General features: G+C 43.3%; 1 protein-coding gene across 1 annotated transcript in view; it reads left to right on the forward strand.

Annotated features, from left to right (window-relative positions):
- The first annotated feature begins 19253 nt into the window (after positions 1 to 19253).
- Nelf-E (negative elongation factor E) overlaps positions 19254 to 23791 on the forward strand; it is a 93137-nt gene continuing 88599 nt past the window's right edge. Inside the window, exon 1 of the mRNA XM_045738433.2 lies at positions 19254 to 19413. Within this exon, the coding sequence (XP_045594389.1) occupies positions 19333 to 19413 (81 nt within the window). The 5' untranslated portion in view covers positions 19254 to 19332. The remainder of the gene's footprint in view (positions 19414 to 23791) is intronic.

Here is a 23791-nt window from a genome sequence, read left to right on the forward strand (position 1 = left end):
ATGTTAATAATGAACTAAAAAAAGTCCACTTATGGATGTCAACCAACAAACTAACACTTAACATAGAAAAGACCTACTACATCCTATTTGGAAGCAAATCTACAAATGCAATTCAGCTTCAGATTGACAATGTAAACATTAGCAATAAAAATGATGGAACGTTTCTTGGCATATTCCTAGACAAGAGACTCAACTTCAGTACCCACATACAACACATAACTAAGAAAGTCTCTAAAACAGTTGGTATACTCTCCAAAATCAGATATTATGTTCCTAACTCTGCTCTCATCTCTCTATATTATGCACTAATCTATCCCTATCTCAACTATGGTATCTGTGCATGGGGTTCAACCACTGCAAACCACCTCAAGTCCATCATCACCCAGCAAAAATCTGCTATCAGAATAATATCAAATTCTGCTTTCAGACAACACACAGCCCCCTTGTTTAACTCCCTAAACATAATCTCACTCCACAAATTCTCTTGTGTCAACTACATTTACAAAACCCTATTCTTAAATGCAAATCCTTGTCTGAAACTCTTCCTGGACAGATGTAATAGGACCCATTATCACCACACCAGAAATAAATATCTCTTCGATATCCCCAGAGTTAAACTTAATTTGTGTAAACACTCTATGCAAATAAAGGGACCCAGTTTATGGAATTCACTCCCTACTGAATTGAAAAGCTGTCCAACTTTTACATCATTCAAAATCAATACTAAAAAGTACCTAATTTCATCTTCATAGTTTTTCTCTTTTGCCTTAAAATTGCACTGTATCTATTGCTACCCAATCTCCCCCTCTCCCCATCCGGCCTGTTGGCGTCGTGAGGGGGCTTGGTGGACGGCTGCCGGAGTGTGATGCTCCGTTGGGCAGTCCTCTGTCCTTTTCTGGCCTTGCACTCCTGCTGCTGTCTTCTCCAATTGTGCCGGATCGCTTTTCCTTTTCCTTATGTTTCATTTTTCTCCCCCCTCTTCTCCTATCTGCTTGTCGTTTCCTGCTGACCTTTTGCTTGTTTTGGATTCTTTCTTTGGACTTCTTCTATTTTGACGCCCGGGTGCTTGAGGAGGCATACTCTTGCACCCGTAGAACTGTAGTACCCAACGTCTCGAGCGAGGGGAACCTTTTATTGTCAATCCCCCTTTCGTCGCTGAACCCGATCTCGACGGACTGACGGTTCTTAAGGTGGCGTTTGTGGGGCGTATAATCACGACGCACCCCTAGGGGGCCCCGGCATGATCGGCGATAGCTTCCTGTTGGGTGTCCTGCCTCTAATTGTGGCTCCATGGTGGGTATGGGGGCACATTCGTGGATGAATTTGTCACTTTTCGTCTCTATGTCGTTGAATGTTTCCGTTGTACCCTCTCAGGCTCGTGGGGTGGGCGACCAAGCCCCCGAGTCGGCCTGTATTGGAAGACCAGGCTCTGTAGCTCCCGCTGCGTTGGGCCCCGACCTTGCTCCTCCTTTGACCGTCCTGACTTCTTCCCCCAGCTCCCCTCCCTCCTCTGTGGTTGGGTCGAGCCTCCAGCCCCCGGTGGTGACCACTTCGTCCCCTGGTGTGGCTAAGTCTTTCGTTGTGACTACTGCGCCTTTTGACCCCTCTCTCTCTAGGGGTTCTCAACGCCGTTCGCGCCCCAACCGCACTCGCTCGATTCCTTCTCGTGCTGATGCGTATCAGGCCTTGTTTGGTCCTGCTTCATGGGCCAAATACTTTGATCTCCTCCCTCTTGATTCTGCGCCTCCTGACGATTTTTCCCTCCATCGGCATCTTGTAGATTCCGTGGATGCGTCTGTTACTTTCAACCCCACTCGTCTCGGTACACGTGTCGTTGCTGCTCCTTCTCAGGATGCGGTTTCCCGCTTGGCTGCCTTATCTTGCCTTGGCGAGATCCCTGTTCGGGTCTCCAAGAACGTTCAGATGAATGCCAGTGTTGGCACTATTCTCCTCCCACCCCATGTTGCAACCGGTGTTCGGAATCTGCAGGATTGCCACGATGATATTCGGCATATCCTTGATGCCCAAGGCCATTCTGTCCTCCAGGTTGACTCGTTTACTCGTCCCCCTCGTGGTCGTCGCCGTCAACCCCTTCGCGTTGTGAAGATCACCTTTGATGGTAGGACCCTTCCATCCTCTGTCATTCTTGCTGGTGCTAGGTGCTCTGTCCAGGAGTATATTCCTTCTCCTCGACTTTGTAACAAGTGCTGGAGGTTTGGGCATGGTGCCCTCCGCTGCTCTGGGACTGTCTCTCTCTCTCTGTCCTTTGTGTGGGAGTGAAGGTCACTCTAAGTCGGAGTGCACTTCTCCCCAGGCTCGTTGCCTCAACTGCGGTGAGGCCCATCCTACCTTCTCCCGTGCGTGTGTCCATTACAAGCTTGAGGCAGCCGTCCTCAACTTGAAGCACCGGGAGCGTTTATCTTTTCCTGAGGCGAGGCGCCAAGTTCGCCGGCTCCCGCCTTTTGCTAAGATCTCTTATGCTCGCGTGTTGCGCTCTTCCTCTCCTCGTCCTTCCCGCCTTCCTCAGACTCACAACCGTTTCCGGGCCTTGGACCCTGATGCGCCCACTGCCCCCTCCTTTGTTCCTTCGGGTTCTCTCCCGAAGGATCCTCCTCCTGGTCCTCTGTCTGGGGTTCCCCTTCCTTCTACCCGGTCTGTCGTGTCTCCTGTGTCTTCTTCCTCGTCCCCCTCCGATCCTCCTTCCCATCCTCTTCCTCCATCTATCGGCTCTCCCCACCGCCTGTCGGTGCGGGCGGATGTCCATCGCTCTCCTAACGGCCGTCGTGTGTGCTCTCGTTCAGCTTCTCCTGTTGAGACACTGGAATCCGTTGCCCGGTACGTAGTTGCTGGGACACCGGTCTCTTTAAGTCAGAAGCGAAAGCCTGGCTCCTCTCCTTCCTCTTCCCCGGCGGGTAAGAAGGCTTCGCTTTCTTCCTCAGCTCCTACTTCTGGCTCTGTTGCTCCTTCCCCTCCCGTTTCAGTGATTACGCCTCCTGTTCCTGCTATGGAGGTTTCTTTGGCCCCTGCTTCCCTTTCGGTTGCTGCTCTTGCTGAGGTGCGCTCCCCTCTTTCTACTCCCCCTCTTCCTGCTGCTGTCCTTGACTGCTCCTCTCCATTGTCTCCTCCTCTTCCTCCTCCTTCTCCGGACCCTACCCGCCCACCTCTGATCTGTTCTCCCGTTTCCTTCCCTCCGTCTTTGCTCAGTTTACCCATGCCCCCTAACCCTGACTTTGCTGACCCTGATCCCGACCCTGATATTCTTTAACGTGCTCTGTTGCTCTTTCGCCTTTGTTTCTTCCTTGTTCTCTGTTTTTGTCCTTTCTCTTCTCGTCGTTGTCCATTCTTCAATGGAACGTTCGAGGTTATTACGCCAATTTCCTCGAACTCCAACTTCTGATTTCGCGGTTTTCGCCCCTTTGTGTCTGTCTCCAGGAGCCAATGCTTGGTGCTCGTCCTGGTCGTTTTCGTGGCTATTCCTTTCTCTCCCCCCCCCCCAGCCATTGCTGGGGCTTCTAATTCTTCTGCTCTCTTGATTCGGGCTGATGTTCCCTTTGTTCCTTTACTTTTTCCTTCGCCTCTCCATTGTTCTGCTGCTCGTATCTTTGTGGGGAAATGGTACACAGTTTGTTCCATTTATCTCCCCCCGAGTGTCCCGCTCTCTCTTCTTGATTTGAAACACCTCCTGGACTCCTTGCCGGAGCCTGTGCTCCTGCTGGGTGACTTCAATTGTCGTCATTCTCTTTGGGGTGACGTTCTGACGAATACCCGGGGTCGCCTCCTTGAGCCGTTTCTCCTCTCTTCTTCCCTGTCTCTTCTGAATTCTGGTGAGCCCACTCATTTGGACTCTCGGACTCGCACCCTTTCTTGTCTTGATCTTTCTCTCTGCTCTTCTTCTCTTTACTTAGATTTCACGTGGCAGGTTCTTGATGACCTCCATGGAAGTGATCATTTCCCCATCCTTGTTTCCTTTTTCTCTTTTCGCCCTTCCCTCTCTTTCCCTAGGTGGCAGTTTGCTAAGGCAGACTGGACCCTATTTACCCTCAGTGCTGCTCTCCCTTCTGCCTCTCTCTCGCGCTCTCCTCCTTTTTCATGACACTGTCTTCAACGCTGCCCTCCGCTCTATTCCTCGCTCTTCCTCTCGGGGTTCACGGAAGTGCGTTCCCTGGTGGAATGCGGACTGTGCTCGGGCTGTCCGCTGTAAGCGTGCAGCCTGGAAGAGGCACCGCCGTAGGCAGACGACCGATTCTTTTCTTTTCTTTCGGAAAGCGAGTGCGGTGGCCCGTAGGGCCATCCGTACGGCTAAACGTGAATGTTGGGCATCTTATGTCTCAACAATTACGTCCGAGACCCCTCTGGCCCAGATCTGGAAGCGTATCCGCAAGATAGCGGGTAAGTTCGTTCCCGATGTTTCACCGGTCCTTCACCTCCATGATACTCTTGTGGCGGACCCGTTGCAGGTCGCTTCCAAACTCGGTTCCCACTTTTCTTCTGTTAGCTCTGGTCTTCATCTTCCCCAATCTTTCCTTCTTCGTAAACCTGTCCTCGAGTCTCGTCCTTTAGATCTTCAGCTTCCCTATAATGATCCCTTCTCTCTCTCTGAACTTCGTTCTGCCCTGGCCCTCTGCGGTTCTACGGCGGCGGGCTCCGATGGTATTCATTATGAGATGCTTCACCATCTCCCTCCGAGCACGTCTCAGTATTTACTGAGTCTGTATAATCGGATCTGGGAGTCGTCGTCAGTCCCTGAGGACTGGCTCGATGCCGTTGTCCTCCCTGTTCGCAAACCGGGGTCTCTGGGTACTTCCCCTAAGGACTTTCGCCCTATTGCTCTCACAAGTTGTGTCTGCAAACTCTTTGAACGTATGGTTAACGTTCGTCTGATGTGGTTCCTGGAACACCATCACCTCCTCTCCCCTTCTCAATTTGGTTTCCGCAAGTGCCGCAGCACGACAGATGTCCTGGTGAACTTGGAGGTCTATATTCGTACTGCTTTTGCTGCGAAGACCTCCGTTGTTGCCGTCCTTTTTGACCTAGAAAAGGCTTACGACACCACTTGGCGTTATCATATCCTATCTCAACTTCATTCTTTTGGCCTTCGTGGTCATCTCTCTCCTCTCTTTCTCCGCGGTTTCCTCTCTCGTCGTTCCTTTCGGGTGCGCCTTGGTACCGCTCTCTCTCCCTCTTTTCAGCAATACGAAGGTGTGCCCCAGGGTAGTGTTCTGAGCACTACTCTTTTTCTTGTTGCCCTCAATGGTCTTCTTTCCTCTCTTCCTTCTGGTGTCTTCTCCGCTCTCTATGTCGATGATCTTACCCTTTGTTGTCAGGGTGATGATTCGCCTCTCCTTCAACGCCGGCTTCAACTTGCAATTGATGCCGTGTCGTCTTGGGCCACAGGTCATGGCTTCAAGTTCTCTACTTCTAAGACTTGTGCTATGACTTTTACGCGGAAACGGGTTGTTCTTCGTCCCTCTTTGTCACTTTATGGTCATCCCCTTGAATACAAAGATTCCGCGAAGCTTTTGGGGTTATTCCTTGACACTCGTTTGTCTTGGTCTCCCCATATCTCTTACCTCCGTGTTGAGTGCTCTAAGGCCCTTACCCTCCTTCGGGTCTTGTCCCATACTTCTTGGGGGGCAGATAGGCGCACTCTCCTTGCTTTACATTCCTCTCTCGTCCTGTCTAAGCTCGATTATGGTTGCCCTGCTTACTCGTCTGCTTCTCCTTCTACTCTTCGCCGTCTTGATGCTTTGCACCATACTGGGTTGCGCCTCAGTTCTGGTGCCTTTCGTTCGACTCCCATCCTTAGCTTATATGTTGACACTGGCTTCCTGTCTCTCCAGGACCGCCGTGATCGCTACTGTCTTCACTATCTTGCGCGGTCCTTGCAACATCCTTCCTCTCGCCTCTGTCGTGCTTTAACTTTTACCCCTCCTGCGGTTCCTGTTCCTCTTCACCACCTCCCTCTTTCTGTCCGGTTATCTCGCCTACAGGATTCTCTCTCCGTTCGTATTTCTGATGTTTCTCCTCGTGTTGTTCCTTCTTTGCCCCCGTGGAGGGTCCCTCTTCCGCGGTTTTGTACTTCCTTGACCCGTATCACTAAAGCTTTTACCCCTCCTACGGTTCTAAAACGCCTTTTCCTCGAGCACTTTTCTTCTCACTCCCGCTCCGTTTCTGTCTTCACCGATGGGTCTAAGTCAGCGGACGGTGTTGGCTACTCTGTTGTTTTTCCTGATCGCACTTATATGTGTCGCTTGCCTCCGGAGACTAGCATCTTTACAGCGGAACTTTATGCTATTCTCTATGCTCTTCGTCTCCTGCTTTCTCGTTGTCAGTCTTCCTTTGTGGTTGTTGTTGACTCTCGTAGTGCCCTCATGGCTCTCGGGTCCTTAAATCCGGTTCATCCAGTAGTTGTCGAGATCCAGCATTGGCTGTTTCTCGTTCACAGTAAATTTAAGTCGGTTGAGTTTTGTTGGGTTCCCAGCCATATTGGTGTGTCTTTAAATGAGCGTGCGGATGCTGCCGCTAAGGAAGCTGTCCGCTCTTGTCCCATCTCTCGTAAAGGCATTCCGTATTCCGACTTTTACCCGGTTATCCATTCCTCAGTCCTTACCCGTTGGCAGGCTTCTTGGTTGTCTGTTACTGGTAACAAGCTGCGTACTCTTAAATGTTGTGTTTCCTCGTGGCCGTCCTCCTTCCACCGTAACCGGCGGTGGGAAACAGCTCTGGCGAGGTTGCGTATTGGCCATACTCGCTTAACCCATGGTCACTTGATGGAGCGCCGCCCTGCTCCTTATTGTCCTAGTTGCATTGTCCCTCTTACGGTCGTGCATGTCCTTCTTGAATGTCCTGACTTCCAGGACGAGCGTGTGTCTTGCTTTCCGACCGCCCCTCGCGGTCACCTGTCCCTCGATAGAATTCTTGGTGACTCGGATACTTTTGATATCGTTCGCCTTATGCGTTTTTGTTCTCGTATTGGCATCCTAGGTGATATTTAGCGCCCTCTGATTATTTTGCGTATTTGATGGTGCTACATAGCCTTCCCGGTTTGGTGCCTTCTTTTGATAATTACTTACTTACTTACTTACCCAATCTCCCAACCTTTTTGTTCCCAATTTGAACATCTTTACCATTGAGATCATTGCTGTTTTCTTTTATTATATGTGCTGCCATTCTATTGTATGGTGTTTATAAATCTTGTTTATCTGTATCTTTTGCTACCCAGTCTCCCAATCTTTATGTACCCATTCTGAACATCTTTACCATTGTGATCATTGCTGTCTTATATGTGCTGTCAATCTGCTGTATGGTGTCTATTAATCTTGTTTAAATTGCTAATCAAGCTGTCAATGTAATCAATCAGAGCTTTAATATAACAATGTGCTTTAATATACTTATCTCTCTCATCTCATTTTTCTCTTGTAATGTATCTTTCATTTATCAATTCTGATTGAACTTACCTACTTAAAATTATCTGCTAGATTAAGGACCTGCCCGAAACGCTGTGCGTACTGGTGGCTTTACAAGAATGTAATTACTGTACTATCCAATGTATCCTCACAAACCCAATGTACCTTCTTGTATATATATAAATAAAATAAAATAAAAAATAAATGATATATTTGAGTACTGTAAGATCTCTTATTGATTATGCTGCACCTGTCATTTCTTGTTTTGGTACAGGTAGGATGGGCAAGTTGGAGAAGGTACAAAATGAAGCCATGAGAATTATCTTAGGATGCCCCAGAAATGCTATGATTGAGATAATGAGGATGGAGTTGAATCTGCAGAGTATTGGGGATAGAATTGAAGAGATAAATGTAGCCTCTGCCATTAGATTAATGAGAGGTGGGGGAGCTACTGAATTTGTAACGGTTCTATTGTTACGTAAAGTATGGTGACAAATAAACACAGACACTAAGATACTATATATATATATTTGGTCGAATATACAGAAGTACACAGGTGATACGTTGGTGTGAGTTGAGCGCACTGAGCGTTGGTACAGTATCTCGCAAGTGTCTGCTCTAGACCACACTTGAAAGTAGACTAGTTAATGTTTGCTATTCTTGCTGCTTATATTGCTCGGGCAACACCTCACCGTGTTGCCCGGGCAACGCCTCACCTCATCTCATTCATCTCCAAAGGTTGACAGGAATATTAGCACTATATTTGGAGCGAGAATATTATTGGGATAATCTACTCGCTACAAATTAATCCTCTCGGTTCAAAAGGTGGGAAGTAGTGAACAGTGTATGATGAAGAAGAGAGTATATATGAATAAATTATGTTATAAAGTATGATGTTATAACAGAGTGTATTGCTGTGCCCAAGAGAAAATTTACGCCACCATGGGAGGATTGTAATGTAGATGTAGTAATTACTCCCTTGCATAAGAACAAAAGTATGTATGAAATAGGAGAGCTGAGGGCAACATATGATTGTATAATTAGAAAACTGTCTACAGAAAACACTCTACATGTATATTGTGATGGGTCAGTAACTAGGGATGGGAAGGCAGGATGTGGAGTCTTGATCAGGGAGTACACTGACATCGGCACTGTAGATACTGTTATTTGACGCCGCTTAACTGATAATGTCTCTTCAACGCAGGCTGAACTCCAAGGAGTATTAGCAGGATTACAGGAAGTAGTCAAATGTGGTAAAAATGCTTGCTTCTTTATTGACAGCAGAGGAGCGTTAGAGTCTTTAAATAGCAGACGTCGAGTATATCAGAATATTGTGATAGAGTGTAGAGAGAATGTTAAGAGACTAGAAAAAACTGGGTATAAAGTAAGATTCATGTGGATCCCTTCACATGTGGGAATACTGTTGAATGAGGTAGTTGATGACATAGCGAAGAGAGTCACTGAAAAAACTCTTGTTGATGTTGTATGTCAGTTAACCTTGAAACAAATAAAAACAAGAATCAAGATGATCCAAGAGGGTGAAGAAATGATAAAGAGAATGGCAATGGTGGACAGTAGTAACACACTTAAGAATTATTCAATAATAAATACAAATTCGTCCTTCACTTATGGTAAAGGAAAGTCTACTTGGAAGGATTCAATTTACATGAGATTAAGATTAGGATACAAATATATTTGGCAATACGGTGTTGATGTCAGTGAAAAAGATAAGGAGTGTAAATTATGTAGTATGCCGCACGCCCACACCTTAGTATGTATTATGTATGATTATATATTAGAGTGTCAACTTATTCATAACTATAGAAATAAGGAAATAAGTAGTGTACCACATCAAATTGTTTGGATGTGTGATAATGGTATGATAGACAGTATACTTAGGAGCTACAAGAATTTTGCCCCAAGAGTGTAACAATTATATGCTGTACTTACTATATTAACCTGCAATGTTAAATGGGATTCTTGTAATGTTATTTGTCTATTTGTACTCACTGAATTTGTGCGCCCCTTGAGGGACTTGAAGTAGAGGGGGGTAGAAATAGCCTAAGCTACTCTATCCCTTTGAGATGTATTTATTGCATATGTTATAAAAAATGTTGGGCTTGCTATGGGGAAACTAGTGCTATTCAGGGGTAAGGTCAGTCAGAATAAAGATGTATCTATTTGGGGAGATCAGTAAGGCCCGGCCCCCATGGAAACTAGAAGTAGTGCTGACTACTTGGCTACACAACAAGGTCAGTCTAGGGAATGATCAAGATCTCCTACACAGGAAGAACGATACTCTTATAATTCATGTACATATTTATTAACCCCTTAACAGCCCCCCATATACATTCACACCAATAATAATAATAACTTTACCACACTACCTTACGTTAAAAGCCTTGGTCCACATAAGCAGGATACAAGGTTTTACACTGAACACAAGCTAGGGTAAAGCTCTACTATTGAATAACTTGAAGTTAGAGTCAGCTTAGGGTAGGGGGACCACGTGGTTCCAATGTAACCCCCTTTAGAATAACTAGTAATATAAACTCTAAAAACACCTACTACACACAGAGTATACTACTCTACACATAGAACATGAGTATGCCAGAGATTGAATAATGTACTCAGTATATACTTATCTTGAACAAGACACAGAAATAAGGAAACGAAGAGGAAGGAGGAGGTTCCTTTCACCACAGCCAGCAACCAGAGAAGAACGCTCCCAGCGACCAGCTTAGGCCTCCCGCATGTGGTGGTGCCGGAAGGAGTCTAATTGATCGTGCAGCTAAGCACATTAAAAATCTTCCCCTATGCAACGTATTGTTACTTTACAAATGATTAAAGTATTAGAAAACATAGTTGGTGCTGTAGCGAGTAGATTATCCCAATAATATACTCGCTCCAAATGCATTGTTAATATTCCTGTCAACCTTTGGAGATGAATGAGGTGAGGCGTTACCCGGGCAACACGGTGAGGTGTTGCCCGAGCATATAAGCAGCAGAATAGCAAACATTAACCAGAGTCTACTTTCAAGTGTAGTCTAGAGCAGACACTTGCGAGATACTGTACCGACGCTCAGTGCGCTCAACTCACACCAAAGTATCACCTGTGTACTTCTGTATATTCGACCAAATATATATATAGTATCTTAGTCTGTGTTTATTTGTCACCATACTTTACGTAACAAGAGAATCGTTACATTGGTGACCCCAGAGAGTTTCGACGATACCCAGCCATGATGGACTACAACATGGACTCTCACTGGACCTCCACTGCTGCTGCTTGCTGTGGACCGCAGGTACCTGTCATGGAACGTTGCCAACACCCTTGCCATAGCTATGATTTTCATCGCGATCGTCTCTGCATTTTCATCTACTACGGCTTGCTGCTCCACGATCACTACTCACTCATCTGGCAGCTTCATCAGTAACTACATAATGTGGGATCTACAGCCTGTCCTGCCGACTCTCCGTCGCTGCCAGGGCACTGCTTGTTCTACAGGGGCGCCCACGAAAGCTGCTCTCTCGTCAGATTCATCTACACGTTCACTGCATTCTGATACTCTGCCGACTCAAGCACTTTGTGCAGTACAGGACTTACAGCTTGCGTTTCCGACTCTTCGTCGCCTCCAGGACAATTCAGCTCTAGCAGTGATTCCCTCGTTGCCCTAACTACGTGCCTACATTACCTCCTATTGTCCTGGTGCCCGAGCCCATCCGCCCCGGATCTAAATGCTCCACCAACAACCCAAGACGCTACAGCTTCGACACAGAGCAGACAGCAGACTACGACCGCATCGAGCCGCCACGCTCTCGCTCCCTGAGTTCTGACACTCACAATTCTCAATCGAGCCGCCACGCTCTCCCACATAGAGCTCCACGACTCCGGCCTCACTCAGCTCTCTGCTCTGCTCCAGGCTTCGTCTCAACGTCTGCGACACTGCTAAATCCAGAGACACATCCGCCGACTACGCAGTTCACTTTTTCGACCACAGTTACCAGCAGCACCGCCACCTACGACAACGGACGATCCTGTACGACCTCCCACCCTACAACCCCAGTTACCAGCCGCACCACAACCTGATCCTACGACGACGAACGATCCTGTGCGACCTCCCACCCTACGACCCCAGTTAGATGACATCAGCGAAGAGGAGGAAGTTAACTTTGATGGTTATGTAACGCGAGCAGGGCGTACAATTCACCGACCAGCTAAGTTCCAAGTATCAAGTATTTTTCCTTTCATCCCCTGAGAGGGGGAGTTCTGTAGCGAGTAGATTATCCCAATAATATACTCGCTCCAAATGCATTGTTAATATTCCTGTCAACCTTTGGAGATGAATGAGGTGAGGCGTTACCCGGGCAACACGGTGAGGTGTTGCCCGAACATATAAGCAGTAGCAAACATTAACCACACCACCATTTGGTCACCACTTGGTCCGGGAGACATCTCCCGTCACGCAGGGTGCAGTTGCGCCTCCACAGATCTCCAGTATCATCTTTTGATACTGGTAATGGCTCGAAAGGGCCACCACTTACGGGCTATTCATGCCCGTGCCACCTCTTGGGTGGCTTAATCTTCATCAATCATCATCAATTATCATCACCATCTGGTCACCACTTGGTCCGGGAGACATCTCCCGTCACGCAGGGTGCAGTCGCGCCTCCACAGATCTCCAGTACAGCTCTTGATACTGGTAATGGCTCAAAAGGGCCACCACTTACGAGCTATTCATGCCCGTGCCACCTTTTGGGTGGCTTCATCTTCATCAATCAATTCAATCTGTTTAAATCTAGGAAGACATCTTCCGTCACGCAGGGTGCAGTCGCACCTCCACAGATCTCCAGTATCATCTATTGATACTGGTGATGGCTCAAAAGGGCCACCACTTACGAGCTATTCATGCCCGTGCCACCTTTTGGGTGGCTTCATCTTCATAACACATTCACAAGGGAGACATCCCCCGCCATGCAGGGTGCATTCGCACCTCCACAGATCTCCAGTATCAGCTCTTGATACTGGTAATGGCTCAAAAGGGCCACCACTTACGGGCTATTCATGCCCGTGCCACCTTTTGGGTGGCTTAATCTTCATCAATCAATCAAACATTAACCAGAGTCTACTTTCAAGTGTGGTCTAGAGCAGACACTTGCGAGATACTGTACCGACGCTCAGTGCGCTCAACTCACACCAAAGTATCACCTGTGTACTTCTAGTATATTCGACCAAATATATATATAGTATCTTAGTGTCTGTGTTTATTTGTCACCATACTTTACGTAACAAGAGAACCGTTACAGTGCCTATGTTATTATTTAATAATCAACCCCAAGCTCAGTCTTTAAATGCTCTTTGAGAAACAAGAATAGTCTTACGTCTGGCAGGGAAGATACAAAGACACATCGAGTTGCGTTTTGCTAATCTAACGTAGCTTATTTAGTTCAATTTTGACCTCTGGTTTCCACTGAAGAACCCAGGGTCGTAACACAGACCCTTAACCTGTTCTCCCTATCTCTGGCACAAAACGTCCTGTCTAAATACCTCACCTGGGAATCTCCCACAACCAAAATTCGCTTCGGTACATCCTTAACTTTCTGAGCACCCTGAGGGGCCCGCGCTCCGCCGCTCCTCGCTGATTTCCGTTCCCAGTGAACTGCAGGCTCACCACAGCACTCGTCCTCCAACACGGCAAATGAATTTGCTGTCCTTAGGGCGTCTGTAGGCGGCCTTGTCAAGGTCTTCTTAAGACCCCTGTCCTTAACGACTTTCCACGACGAGGTTTTGTTAATATTGGTCTCCTCCTTTGTTTCTTCCCGATATTTCAGCTGTCGTACCTCCTCTCGTAGGGAATCCATCTCTGCTCTCAGACTTCCAACTAGATTCATCAATTCTTTCACTAATCCTTCCATTATTGCTATAATAATGTTACTACAATCGGAGCTCCAGCTAACACAACCTCTCACTGTGACTGCACCTGACTGACTCAAAGGAGCTTCCACTATGAATAGTTTTTTCCATATATGCCGATGTCAGGTCACCAATCCTGATGCTTAGGCAGCTTGTTGTTTTGCCTTCAGCTGTAGTTCTTTTTAATGATATACTGCGCACCTCTCCCTTTGTGTGCCGTGTCCCATATAAGAAAAACGAAATACAAAAGAGTTTTCCATTTGGTGTATGTTATTTTCATGTTATTATTGTGTGTTATTATTATTATCATCTTAACTCTTGTGGGTTGTGATGAGATCTGCCATTTATGTGTATTTTAGTTTGTGTTTGATAGGGAATTAGGTATGCTTAGGGGCGCCTTCTAGCCATGCCCAGTGGCTGGGGGGATTGGTGCCCTGAAGCTACATAAACACCCTATAACACTCCCCCCCGAAGTGGCAAGGAGAGTTAGAGGACAGTTTAGTTTAGTTAATTAAGGGGCCTCGTAGTTAGGGGCCTCGTAGCCTGGTGGATAGCGCGCAGGACTCGTAATTCTGTGGTGCGGGTTCGATTCCCGCACGTGGCAGAAACAAATGGGCAAAGTTTCTTTCACCCTGAATGCCCCTGTTACCTAGCAGTAAATAGGTACCTGGGAGTTAGTCAGCTGTCACGGGCTGCTTCCTGGGGGTGGAGGCCTGGTCGAGGACCGGACCGCGGGGACACTAAAACCCCGAAATCATCTCAAGATAACCTCAAGATAACCACCACAACAACTCGGGAGCCCTGGACTGGACGCTGAAGGCCTTCTTCTCTGGCTGGCGCGTGGTGTCCACAACTCTACTGTGTTGCTCTGTATTCCTCTCCTCTCCCTCCTCCTCTTCCCTTACCTTATCCTGTGTCTAGTTTACAAAGCTAAGTAGTGCTGCATTCTCGTTTTCTGGCATAAGTGTGTAGTAATGGTATAGGGTATCGCTAGTGTTTATATTTTGCTAATTTACTCTAAAGGGGGCTCAGTGGAACCACGTGCTTCTCCAGTGGTACCAAGCTACCTAGAGTCCTTGCTAGTGTCCCTTGCCTAGTAGACTTTACTCTAGCTTGTCCCAAGTGTAAGCGTTGTATCCTGCCTATGTGGACCAAGGTAGTTAACGTAAGATAGTGTGGTTAAGTAATTATTGTTATTGCTGTGAATGTATATGGGGGGTTGTTAAGAGGGTTTAATAAATTAGTTAGTTTTTGAGGTGTATCCATTACCCCTGTTGTAGTGGCGTAATTAATTGTATCCCAGACGACAGATCTGTTCTAAAACCTTAAAGTATAAACAGGACCCTATGTTCCTTGGGGGCCGGGCCTAATTGTGTCACTACCCTGTTACACCTTGATTCTAACTGCTGACCCTGCTCCATAATACTAGATCCCCCATAGCAGCACACAAATTTATAACACACCCCATACCCATCTTGTGGGCGGTAGTGGAAAGGGTTACAGAGGCGCATGATGGGCTCAGGGACTGAACCCCACACTTCATTTAGCTAAGCAAGTTACAATCTTGATGAGCTAGTTACAAAATTCAATATAAGTCGTCACATCAACAATGGGTTCGAGATCGACCACAAGTACAGGTTCTAAATTAAGCAACTGACATATGTGGAGAGCTAGTGTCACAATTGATGTTTGTCCTGCACACCGCCCCCCATCCAGTGGGCAGCGGTGGATAGATTACAATCACTTAATTACTACCTACAGTTTGCAAACTGGGGATATTTGGCTAAAATTTCTGGTAGCAGATAATTTTGAATGAAATATTTACACATCGCTGGAACATTGCCATGGTTATAGAATTGTCTCTAAATTCACGTATCTTCTCGCACTCCATCACACAGTGACGGAGGGTGTGCGAATAATTTTGTTGACACAGTTTACATTTGGTCAGGTCTACATCGGCAGATAATGAGAATTCCCAGAGATACTTGTAACCGAGTCTAAGCCGAGCAGTAATAACATCTAGAAGTCTGCTGATTTTATTGGATAATCCATAGATTTGTGGCTCCTCTTTGACAGTAGTATGATGATAGATGGAATTATCATCATATGATAGTATGATGATAGATGGAATTACCGGTGTCAATTTCACTTTGCCTCAGATCTACAAGATCTTGTTGAAGTTCTCGGTGTACTGCTGCTCTCAGATTGCTCATTGACAATCCAAGGTTACACTCTACGTCTCCTTTAAAGGCAGATTCTTTGGCTAACTTATCAGCTCTATCGTGCATTCCGAGGCCAACATGAGATAGAGACCACATGAAATGGACTCTGTTACCATCCTTAATAATTTTGTTGTATTTGTGTCTAGCTTCGGACACGAGCATGTTACAGTTATGTCTTAAAGAGTTGAGAGCATTTTTATTTTCTCATCTACATTAATGACCTTCCAAATGCCTCCCAACACCTCAAACCAATTCTATTTGCTGACGACACAACCTTCATTTACTCCAGTCCTGACCCCCTTGCTCTAAATGCCACAGTAAATACTGAGCTAAATAAAGTCCATCTTTGGCTAACTGCCAACAAACTCACCCTTAACATTGACAAAACTTTCTATATTCTGTTTGGCAATAAATCCTCTAATCAAATAAATCTCAAAATAAACAATACCCAAATTTGTAACAAATTAGATGGCAAATTCCTTGGCATTCTCATTGACCACAAGCTGAATTTCCAGGGACACATTCTAAATATATCAAAAAAAGTTTCAAAAACTGTGGGCATTCTTTCTAAGATCAGATATTATGTACCACGCCCTGCCCTGGTGACTCTCTATTACTCCCTTATCTATCCATATCTCAACTATGGTATTTGTGCTTGGGGCTCCACTACCCAAAATCATTTACGTCCTCTAATTACTCAACACAAAGCTGCTATTAGGACAATATCCAACTCTGGCCCCAGACATCACTCGGTACCCCTACTCAAATCTCTGAATATGTTAGACATTAAGTCACTGCACATTCTCTCATGTGTATTATGCATATATAAAACGCTAAACTGTAATGCCAATCCTGACCTCAAAAGCTTCATAGAAGGTTGTAACAGAACCCATGAGCACCACACCAGAAATAAATACAGTTTTGATATTCCTAGAGTACGACTTAATCAAACTAGAAATGCTCTACAAATCAATGGGACCCAGATTGTGGAATGACCTTCCCAATCATGTTAAAGACTGTACCTCCCTCAACCAGTTTAAGTTAAAAACGAAGCTATACCTAATAAATTCCCTGTAACCTACCTTACCCTTCTATTGTCAGCCAATGTCTGTTTTTTTTTAAAGAGCGCTGTTTGTCGACAGAATTTGTATTTGTGCTGCTTTTTCAGCTATGTTTTCAGTCCGTGTTTTCATTTTACTCTTTATGCTCAATAACTTATTAACTGATTAACATAACTTAATTCTATTAATAAAAAACATGACCTTGAGAAGAAGTATAGGTTAGGAATTGTCTCCAAAGAATTCTCAAAGAATTACTCATTATTGCTATCTAAGATAATTAGACGAGCCAAAACTAAATACTACGAAGATAAATTTACCCAAATAAAGAGCAACATTAAACAAACTTGGAGAACAATTTCAAAAATATTGGGATCAAAGAAGTCTATAAATAACAAACCGACTCTCCTGTCTAATAACGATGGTCAGCTTTCAGCCTCTGATTCTGCTATTGAGTTCAATAGGTTCTTCTCTTCCATTGGTTCATCCCTTGCTAATGATATTCCATCTTCCAGTACTGACATTAAGGACTATCTTACAGGTAACTATCCACAGTCTCTGTACCTAAAGCCTATTAATTCCACTGACGTCAATGAGATAATCCTTTCCCTTAAAACCAAGTCTGGTGCCCTTGAGGAGATACCAACTTTAATCTACAAAAAAGCCTCCAGATCTTTAGCCCCTGCTATTGCTTTGCTCTTCAACAAGTCACTTGAACTCCAAACCTTTCCAGATATTCTAAAAAAAGCGAGAGTAACGCCTGTCCTACAAATGTGGTGATCTCACAGATGTTAACAACTACAGACCTATATCAATCCTGCCAAACTTGTCAAAAATTTTTGAAAAACTAATCTATAAGCAGCTTTACTCATATCTAGCCAAACTCAATATACTTAGCCCTTGCCAATATGGCTTCAGGCCCAAAAAAAGCACTAACGATGCACTTATTAGTATGCTTAACTCGATTCATACAGCTCTTGATCAAAATGAGTTCCCTGTTGGGTTATTTGTGGACCTGCGTAAAGCTTTCGATACTGTCAACCACCAAAACCTTCTTCTTAAATTACATCATTATGGTGTCAGAGGACACTCCCTACAATACCTCAAATCCTACCTTACTGACAGGCTCCAATGTGTTTCTGTGAATAATACAATTTCTCCCACACTACCCATCAACATTGGTGTTCCCCAGGGCAGCATACTTGGCCCTCTCCTCTTTCTCATCTACATTAATGACCTTCCAAATGCCTCCCAACACCTCAAACCAATTCTATTTGCTGATGACACAACCTTCATTTACTCCAGTCCTGATCCCCTTGCTCTAAATACCACAGTAAATACTGAGCTTAATAAAGTCCATCTGTGGCTAACTGCCAACAAACTCACCCTTAACATTGACAAAATTTTCTATATTCTGTTTGGCAATAAATCCTCTAATCAAATAAATCTCAAAATAAACAATACCCAAATTTGTAGCAAATTAGATGGCAAATTCCTTGGCATTCTCATTGACCACAAGCTGAATTTCCAGGGACACATTCTAAACATATCAAAAAAAGTTTCAAAAACTGTGGGCATTCTTTCTAAGATCAGATATTATGTACCACGCCCTGCCCTGGTGACTCTCTATTACTCCCTTATCTATCCATATCTCAACTATGGTATTTGTGCTTGGGGCTCTACTACCCAAAATCACTTACGTCCTCTAATTACTCAACACAAAGCTGCTATTAGGACAATATCCAATTCTGGCCCCAGACATCACTCGGTACCCCTACTCAAATCTCTGAATATGTTAGACATTAAGTCACTGCACATTCTCTCATGTGTATTATACATATATAAAACGCTAAACTATAATGCCAATCCTGATCTCAAAAGCTTCATAGAAGGTTGTAACAGAACCCATGAGCACCACACCAGAAATAAATACAGTTTTGATATTCCTAGAGTACGACTTAATCAAACCAGAAATGCTCTACAAATCAAGGGGCCCAGAATGTGGAATGACCTTCCCAACCATGTTAAAGACTGTACCTCTCTCAACCAGTTTAAGTTAAAAACGAAGCTATACCTAATAAATTCCATGTAACCCACCTTACCCCTCTGTTGTCAACCCATGTATGTTTTTTGTTTTTCAAATCATCGCTGTCTGAATGTAATTTTCTGTAATAATTTGTAATTGTATTTGTGCTGCTTTTTCAAAAATGTTCCCCCCTCTTTTACCTCTATTTTTTATATGTACTCATCACATCTTTTCTTTTTACCCATTAGTTTTAAGCTTTAGTCATTAATGTTTTTCCTGCCCGAAACGCTTTGCGTAATAGTGGCTTTAGGACATTGTATGTACTAGCTCTATCTATAAAGCCAACAACCTTTGTAAAATCTCTTTATGTATGTACCTTACCTAAATAAAAATTATTATTATTATTATTATTTATCAACCCTTAAAAGCTTACGTTATCTTGCGGGTGCAAAATTCGTATACTAGTCGTTTCGTCCATTTTTTTTTAAGAATCAAGTAAAATCTATAAATTTATTTGAGTAGCTTCTTTATGGACCACTATTATATAATATTCTTCATATGTTTTTACAGCAAAGGATGCGATAGATTAGGGTTTAACAATGCATTGGAGGGAGGAGGCGAAACAGACGTCAGTGTTTATGTTGAGGTGGAGTGGGTAGGTTGTGTGCTGGTGAGCTCTCTACTCCGTCACACTCGCTCCTCCATAATGGTCTACCTACATTTCCCTAGTAATCTTACCGAAGAGGAACAGATGCTACAAGCTAAATATCAAAAACTACGGAGAAAGGTAATGGAAAATATTAACGACATCGTAGATTAAGGTCATTCAATTTGACATAAACTGATAGACTCGGCCCTTGACAAAAGTGAGTTTCCGATTGGACTCTTCATTGACCTTAGAAAATCCTTTGATACTGTTAATCACAACTACCACTTACTTAAACTTCAGCATTATGGAATCCGAGGCCTTACCCTGGACTATATCCAATCCTATCTTTGTGACAAACACCAATGTGTAACCATCAATGATACAACCTCTTCCACTCTACCAATAACCGTTGGAGTGCCACAGGGCAGCATCTTAGGACCTCTTCTATTTCTTATATATATCAATGATCTGCCTAATGTCTCTAATATTCTTAGACCTATATTGTTTGCTGCTGATACTACCCTCATCTATTCAGACCCCCAACCCACATACACTAAATGATGATGTGAATAATGAATTAAAAAAGTCCACTTATGGATGTCTACTAACAAACTAACACTAAACATAGAAAAGACCTACTACATCTTATTTGGAAGCAAATCATCGAATGCAATTCAGCTACAGATAGACAACATTAACATCAGTAATAAAAATGATGGTAAGTTTCTTAGCCTATTCCTAGACAAGAGACTCAACTTCAGCACCCATATACAACACATAACTAAGAAAGTCTCTAAAACAGTTAGAATACTCTCCAAAATAAGATATTATGTTCCTAACTCTGCTCTCATCTAACTATATTATGCACTAATCTACCCCTATCTTAATTATGGTATCTGTGCATGGGGGTCAACCACTGCAAACCACCTTAAGCCCATCATCACCCAGCAAAAATCTGCTATCAGAATAATAACAATATCTGCTTTCAGACAACACTCAGCTCCCTTGTTTAAATCCCATAACAAGCTAAATATTAACTCCCTCTACACATTCTCTTGGGTCAACAACATTTACAAAACCCTGTTCTTAAATGCAAACCTTGCTCTGAAACTCTCCCTGGACAGATGTAATAGGACCCATTATCACCACACCAGAAATAAATATCTCTTTGATATCCCCAGAGTCAAACTTAATCTGTGTAAACACTCTTGCAAATAAAGGGACCTAGTCTATGGAACTCGCTCCCTAGTGAATTGAAAAGCTGTCCAACTTTTGCCTCATTCAAAAACAAAACCAAAAAGTACCTAATTTCATCTTCATAGTTTCCTACACTGAGCTTTACATTTGCTCTGTATCTAGTGTTACAGAATCTCCCAATCTTTATGTACTTAATCCAAACAACTTTATCATTGTGTTCATTACTGAATCAAAAGAAAATGCGCAGAATAGTGCATGGTGTTACGTTGCAATGACAACACTGTAGTAATTACCCAAGTGTAATTACCTAAGTTTAGTTATAGGATGAGAGCTACGCTCGTGGTGTCTTGTCTTCCCAGCACTCTGTCATATAACGCTTTGAAACTACTGACGGTCTTGGCCTCCACCACCTTCTCACCTAACTTCTTCCAACCGTCTACCACTCTGTTTGCGAAAGTGAATTTTCTTATATTTCTTCGGCATCTGTGTTTAGCTAGTTTAAATCTATGACCTCTTGTTCTTGAAGTTCCAGGTCTCAGGAAATCTTCCCTATCGATTTTATCAATTCCTGTTACTATTTTGTATGTAGTGATCATATCAGCCTCTTTTTCGTCTGTCTTCCAGTTTTGGCATATTTAATGCCTCTAACCTCTCCTCGTAGCTCTTGCCCTTCAGTTCTGGAGCCACTTAGTAGCATGTCTTTGCACCTTTTCCAGTTTGTTGATGTGCTTCTTAAGATATGGGCACCACACAACTGCTGCATATTCTAGCTTTGGCCTAACAAAAGTCGTGAACAATTTCTTTAGTATATCGCCATCCATGTATTTAAAAGCAATTCTGAAGTTAGAAAGCGTGGCATAGGCTCCTCGCACAATATTCTTTATGTGGTCCTCAGGTGATAGTTTTCTATCTAGAACCACCCCTAGATCTCTTTCTTTATCAGAAAGAAAGTGTGTGTGTGTTTGTTTCCCATCACCTATTGCACCTGTTCACCTAGCAGTAAAAAGGAATTCAAGTGTTAGTCGGCTTGTTATTTATTATTTATATACAAAAAGGTACATTGGGAGTTAAGAGTATATAACAATGATGATTTTACATTCTTGTAAAGTCACTAGCAAGCATAGCGTTTCAGGCAGGAACGCCCGAACATTGTGGGTTGCATCCTGGGTAGGGCGAGTAGATCAATCCTTGACCACAATATAAGCCTAACATGAAATGTATATATAACCTGGCTGCCTGTCCCCAACACAATGACTTGAAATTATATGCTAAGAAAAACATCAATTTCCACTATTTTGTCAATGCAACAGAAACAATAACTGCACAATAATGTACTAGTACATCCTGGAAGTGTTGTCTGGCTTGCACCACTCCCTCTGGCAACTTCCAGCAGCATTATAAGCGGATACCTCTGGCAGCATTATAAGCGGATACCTCTAGCAGCATTATAAACAGCTGTAGCCATACAGCCCCAGCCATTTTAATTATTCTGGGATACTAGGTAACAGTACATAGTCTTGTAGTCACACTTCCAAGTATCTTGCAAACTTCCAAATATCTCTCTTCACACTTCCAAGTCAATACATGCCAACTCCTTGCATATATTTTTAAATTATACCTGTACACAAGATAAAATAATAAATACACCAACCTAACTTTTCTTGCCTAACCTGTATTTATTTATTATTTTTCATTTATTTATTTATATACAAGAAGGTAAATTGGGTTTATAAGAACACAGACTTGAAGTTTCACATTCTTGTAAAGCTACTAGCATGCATAGATTAAGGATCTGCCTGAAATGCTAATATATAATTCTAATAAGGAAATTTTAAACAAAATTAAAAAATGTTTACAGGTACATTGTAAGAAAGTATAAAAATAATTATAATAAGGTATAAAAATACATTGTAATAAGGTATAAAAATGCATTTTAAGTATAACATTGTATAAGAAATTTGACAAAAAAAAAGTAGGTACATTAAAGTAAATTTAAGGGTTATCCACAGGTACATTTTAGCATAATTTGAGGATTATTGCAAGATATAATGTAGCAAACTATGTGTATAACATGATGTATGTAGCAAATTTACTACAAACTATTTGCTACAGACTATAATGTAGCAAACTATGTGTATAACAAGATACAAGATAACAGCAATGATTACAATGGTAACGTTGTATGGCATAGGTACATATTTTGGCAAATTGGGTAGCACTAGATACAGTGCGAGTTTCAAGCACTAGGTAGGAAACTATGAAGATGAAATTAGGTACTTTTTGGTTTATATTTGAATAAGGCAAAAGTTGGACAGCTTTTCAATTTGTTAGGGAGTGAGTTCCATAGATTAGGTCCCTTTATTTGCATAGTGTTTAGACAGATTTCGTTTGACTCTGGGGATGTCAAAGATATATTTATTTCTGGTGTGGTGATTATGTGTTCTATTACATCTGTCCAAGACGTGTTTCAGAACATTGTTTGCATTTAAGAACAGGGTTTTGTAAATGTAATTGCCACAAGAGAATGTGTGGAGGGAGGTTACATTTAGCATGTTTAGGAATGTAACCAGTGGGGCTGAGTGTTGTCTGAAAGTCGAGTTTGTTATTGTTCCGATAGCAGATTTTTGCTGGGTGATGATGGGCATAGGGTAGTTTGCAGTGGTTGAGCCCAATGCACAGATATCATATGTAAGATAGAGATAGATTAGCGCATAGCATAGCGAGAGGAGAGCAGAGTTTAGAACATAATATCTGATTTTAGAGAGTATACCAACCGCTTTAGAGACTTTTTTGGTTATGTGTTGAATGTGGGTGCTGAAACCAAGTCTTGTCTAAGTATAGGCCAAGGAACTTATCATTTTTATTGCTGATGTTATCATTGTCTATCTGAAGTTGAAATGCATTTGTTGATTTGCTTCCAAATAAGATGTAGTAGGTCTTTTCTATATTTAAGTGTGAGCTTGTTGGTTGACATCCATAATGGAGGTGGACCTTATCCATAATGGAGGTGGACCTTATCCATAATGGAGGTGGACCTTATCCATAATGGAGGTGGACCTTATCTATAATAAGGTGGAGATTGTCAACAACTTCAGTCCCCTCCTCCTCCCCACCCCCCAATAAATATTCAGTGCTTATTTAATTATTTTGTTATAATAATGCTGCATATGCAAGCAACGAGTTACGTGCCTCTCTCTCTCTCTCGCGATTTGAGAAGGGACAGAAGAAAGTGAGCCTCAAAGCGATGTACACTAACATAGATGAAATTACAAATAAAGCAAATGAGCTTGGAGAACGGGTACTAGAGGAAAACCCAGAC

The sequence above is a fragment of the Procambarus clarkii genome, chromosome 43 (assembly GCF_040958095.1).
Source record: "Procambarus clarkii isolate CNS0578487 chromosome 43, FALCON_Pclarkii_2.0, whole genome shotgun sequence".
NCBI lineage: Eukaryota > Metazoa > Arthropoda > Malacostraca > Decapoda > Cambaridae > Procambarus > Procambarus clarkii.